Source organism: Oryzias melastigma, linkage group LG21 (genome assembly GCF_002922805.2).
Source record: "Oryzias melastigma strain HK-1 linkage group LG21, ASM292280v2, whole genome shotgun sequence".
NCBI lineage: Eukaryota > Metazoa > Chordata > Actinopteri > Beloniformes > Adrianichthyidae > Oryzias > Oryzias melastigma.
In genome coordinates, this window is record NC_050532.1 from 26359677 (window position 1) to 26363450 (window position 3774).

Here is a 3774-nt window from a genome sequence, read left to right on the forward strand (position 1 = left end):
TGACCCGAGCCAGGTTTACCTGTAAAAACTCAAAGAGGTCGCAGTTTGTTAAGGGTTAATGTCATAAATCAAAAATGGTTCCACTGCAGAATGGTGGTGCACTGGAGATTACTAACTGATCTATAAAGTGCTCTCAACAGGAGCACTGCTACACAGTAAACTAAATCAGAGTTCTGGGATCTTTAACATCCTCAGTCCTCATTCTTGTGAGGAACTTCAGTCCCAGACCCTGAGATCACCTCGGCCGGGGTTTGCCTTCCTCACTTTTCTTCTGCCAACCTCCATCACAGCCTTTGCCATCCTGCCACACCGGCCCCTCCCTCAAGCTATTTTGCTGGACTTTAATAGAAAATTCAGTTTTGACAGTGAAAGAGATAAATAGGGTTTTCAACATGACAGGAAATGTCAGGAGTCCTGTTACGATAAAAAATGTGCATCTCTCTTCAGTCCGCAGTGGGAGGATGTTGTTTACTCAAAGTCAATAGATGTCCTGCTTCACGTCTTGATGTCTGTTGCCTAGCAGTGACAGACTAAGTGCAAGGATTCATTTGTAGCGGGTAATCAAATGTCGTTAAACACATCTTCACAGAGGCCATTTCTCAGACACTTTGGAGGCCGTGTGTTTAAAAGAAAAGAAAAAACAAAAAACATATTTTTCCTTTTGGAGAAAACAAAAGCATGTCTCAGTTTGAGGGCAATACTAACTATAGTAACCAGAGTCTTAATGTATTCTAAAATTAGGAAAAAGGACCAAAAGTGCAGAAAGTTGCACTTTGATATCGCCAACGACTGAACACAGGAAGCCATATTGACACGCCCCCTTTCTACCGCCTACAGAAGCACAGGTACACACAAGCTGATCAGACACACTGTGGGAAAAAAAGTACCGGTAATGGAAGAAAATAAACATTTGTGGATGGCAACACTACAGTTGGGTTGTCACCGAAGCATTTTAAAACTTTAAAACCAACAAAAATGCTTCCTGAGGCTCTGGGGTGCCATTTGTAAAACATCTCATTTTTAAAATGTATATTTTCACCTTTTAAATTAATGTATATATAAATGTTACATTTAATAACCACATTTTTAGCTAACAAGCTAAATATTTAATGTTAAGCTAAATATTTATTTCCAAATTATATATTTAGCTTACAGCCTAAATATTTAATTTCATGAAATGAAATATTTAGTTTGCACATTAAACATTCAGATGTAACCAAATATTTATTTTCCAAACTAAATATTTAGTTTTTTAACAAAATATAAAACTAAATATTTAGTTTTTATCTATATATTTAGAATCTTAATATATAGTTAGAAATTATTTAGATCCAAACTTAATATTTAGTTTTTAACTAAGTATTTAGAATAGATCTAAATCTTTAGTAAAATACAAAATATATAATTAAAAACTAAATATTTATTTTATAACAACATATTTAGATTTAAAATATAAATAATACATTTTTTCACTAATTTGTTTTTAATTCATTATTTACTAAAAGAAACGAAAAATTTAGTATGAATCTGAATATATAATTAAAAACAAAATATTTTGTAAAATACTAAATATGAAATTAAAAAGTAAATATTTAGTTTTCATTAAATATTATTATTAATATTATTTCTGAATATTTATTTTTTAATTAAATACTAAATGTAAACTTTACATTCAGTTACAAAACATAAATATTTCATTTGAAAAATACATATTTAGATTTTAGTTAAATATTTAATGTGCAAAATAAAATATTTAATTTATTCAAATAAAATATTTAGTTTCTAATCTAAATACATAATTTTAAGCTAAATAATTAGCTAAAAATTAAATATTTATCCTGCTAACTAAATATTTTGTTAGTGAATGTAACATTTATAAAGACATTCATTTAAAAGGTGAAAATATGCTTTTGAAAAAGAAAGCCTGTTTATTTTTCCTCCTAAAATATGCTAAATATAAAAATAAAGATGTTAAAATTTACAATCAACAACCTATATAAAGCTCAAAGTGAAAGATCTAATTAGAGAGCGTATTCACACCATATCAAACGTTTGTGTTCCCGCTTCATTTTTCGTAAAGCAACTACATCGTTAAAACTCATCTCACATTTGGTCGTTTCTTGTATCTGGAAGATAAACAATGTCATCTCATGCATTGCAAATTAATAGGTCAAGTCATAAATGAGCAAAAATAGAAATGCTCACTTATGCACCAAAAATACCAGAAGCAGAAATGATAAAAAAATAAAAACTGCTAATCACTTAACATTGCACCAACCTTCAGGCCTGGGACATGGTAGACACAAGCAGCAGCTTAGCTGTGTTAAAAGCAGAAGGGCCTGCAGTCCTGTTGCAATGTTATACGGTGCTGCTAATGCAAGCTGCAGATGGGATAATAAATGACATTTTGACTTCACCTTCCTGTTGATGCCATGTGTCACCGTGACCATCTTTTTAAGTCAGTTGGGATAAACTTTTGCTCCTGCCAGCTTGCATTAGCATGTGCTTGCCTTATGTTAACTATGTTTCAGGCCTACATCCACGACCTTAAAGGGATGGGGTGACATGCACTCGTAGGGAGGAGGGGGTAAGGTATGGATGGGAGTCGGGAAGACAAGCACACACCTTCAGTGTGGGACACAGGCAAAGAGATCTCCATGCAAGCAGCAGACTGGGCCTTGCGGAAGGGCGGCCGGCCGGGGCCTCTGCGGGTAAGCCTTGGCCCCTCAGGACCCATCGGAATGCGAGGCTTTCCCGCCGAGCAGGGCTGGGAGGTGGGGCTAGTGCAATGTCCATTGACATGATCTGTAACAACGGCAAAGTATTATCAATCAATGGACAAGAGTGAAATCAGTCACATCTCAAAGACATTTTAATCCACTGCAGCAAAATCCATCTGCATAAGTCTGAAGAAAACAGCTTTTCTCAACTCTCTTTGTTTTTTTTTTTCTTTTTACAAATGTAGACAAATAATTAGACCAAATGACCTATGAAGATGGAGGTTTGTGCAGTGCAGGATGAGGGATCTGGTTATAGAGAAGAAGTGATTAAAGGTGAAAGTGCATGACGAAGGCTGGAAAAGGGTATTAGGGTATGTGAGGGAGGAGAAAAAGATGCTAAAAGAAAAGAACAATTTGTTCTACGAAAAGAGGAAGAAGGCTTATTTTATCCCCACTTTGTTTTCTTTTATTGTTTTTCAAGTTACAAAACATTTTATGAGATTCCTGGAAGCTTCACGTAAAGATCAAAGCTATAAAAAAGGGGTATCAAACTCAATCGCACAAGGGGCCAAAATCCAAAACACACCTTAGATCGTGGGTCGAACAGGATTAGCATTTATTGAACACTCTAAAACTACATTTTAAAACTTTAAAACTGTAACTTTTTAACATAATTATGAACCAGATATATAGCATTACCTGTGATAATGCTAGAGTGAATGCTGTAAGCTAAAATATTAGCTAAATGCTTAATTAGCCTAAAAAAAAAAAACAAAAACAAAAACCTTAGGTTAGCTAAAACAGCTAGCATGTAGCTAAAATAGCTCAACTTCAAAATAGCATAAAAACTGAAAAAAAAACTAAATTAGCCAAAACAGCTAGCATGTAAATATTAGCATAACTTCAAAAAACGTATTTCTAAAAAGGTCTAAATTGGCCAAAACAGCTTGTATAAATATTAGCCTAACTCCAAAATAGCCTAAAAAACTTAAAAGTAATGGCTAAATTACCCAAAACAGCTAGCATGTATAGCATGTAGCTGAAGTATTAGCTG

At 33.8% G+C, this 3774-nt stretch overlaps 1 protein-coding gene across 15 annotated transcripts in view; it reads right to left on the reverse strand.

Moving 5' to 3' along the window:
* stxbp5l (syntaxin binding protein 5-like) overlaps positions 1 to 3774 on the reverse strand; it is a 179085-nt gene that overhangs the window by 17328 nt on the left and 157983 nt on the right. For 10 of the 15 annotated variants that reach the window (XM_024286616.2, XM_024286613.2, XM_024286612.2 and 7 more), the window contains one exon: positions 2626 to 2805. The exons of the other annotated variants lie outside the window; for them this stretch is intronic. In XM_024286616.2, the coding sequence (XP_024142384.1) occupies positions 2626 to 2805 (180 nt within the window). The remainder of the gene's footprint in view (positions 1 to 2625; positions 2806 to 3774) is intronic. 15 annotated transcript variants of the gene reach the window in all.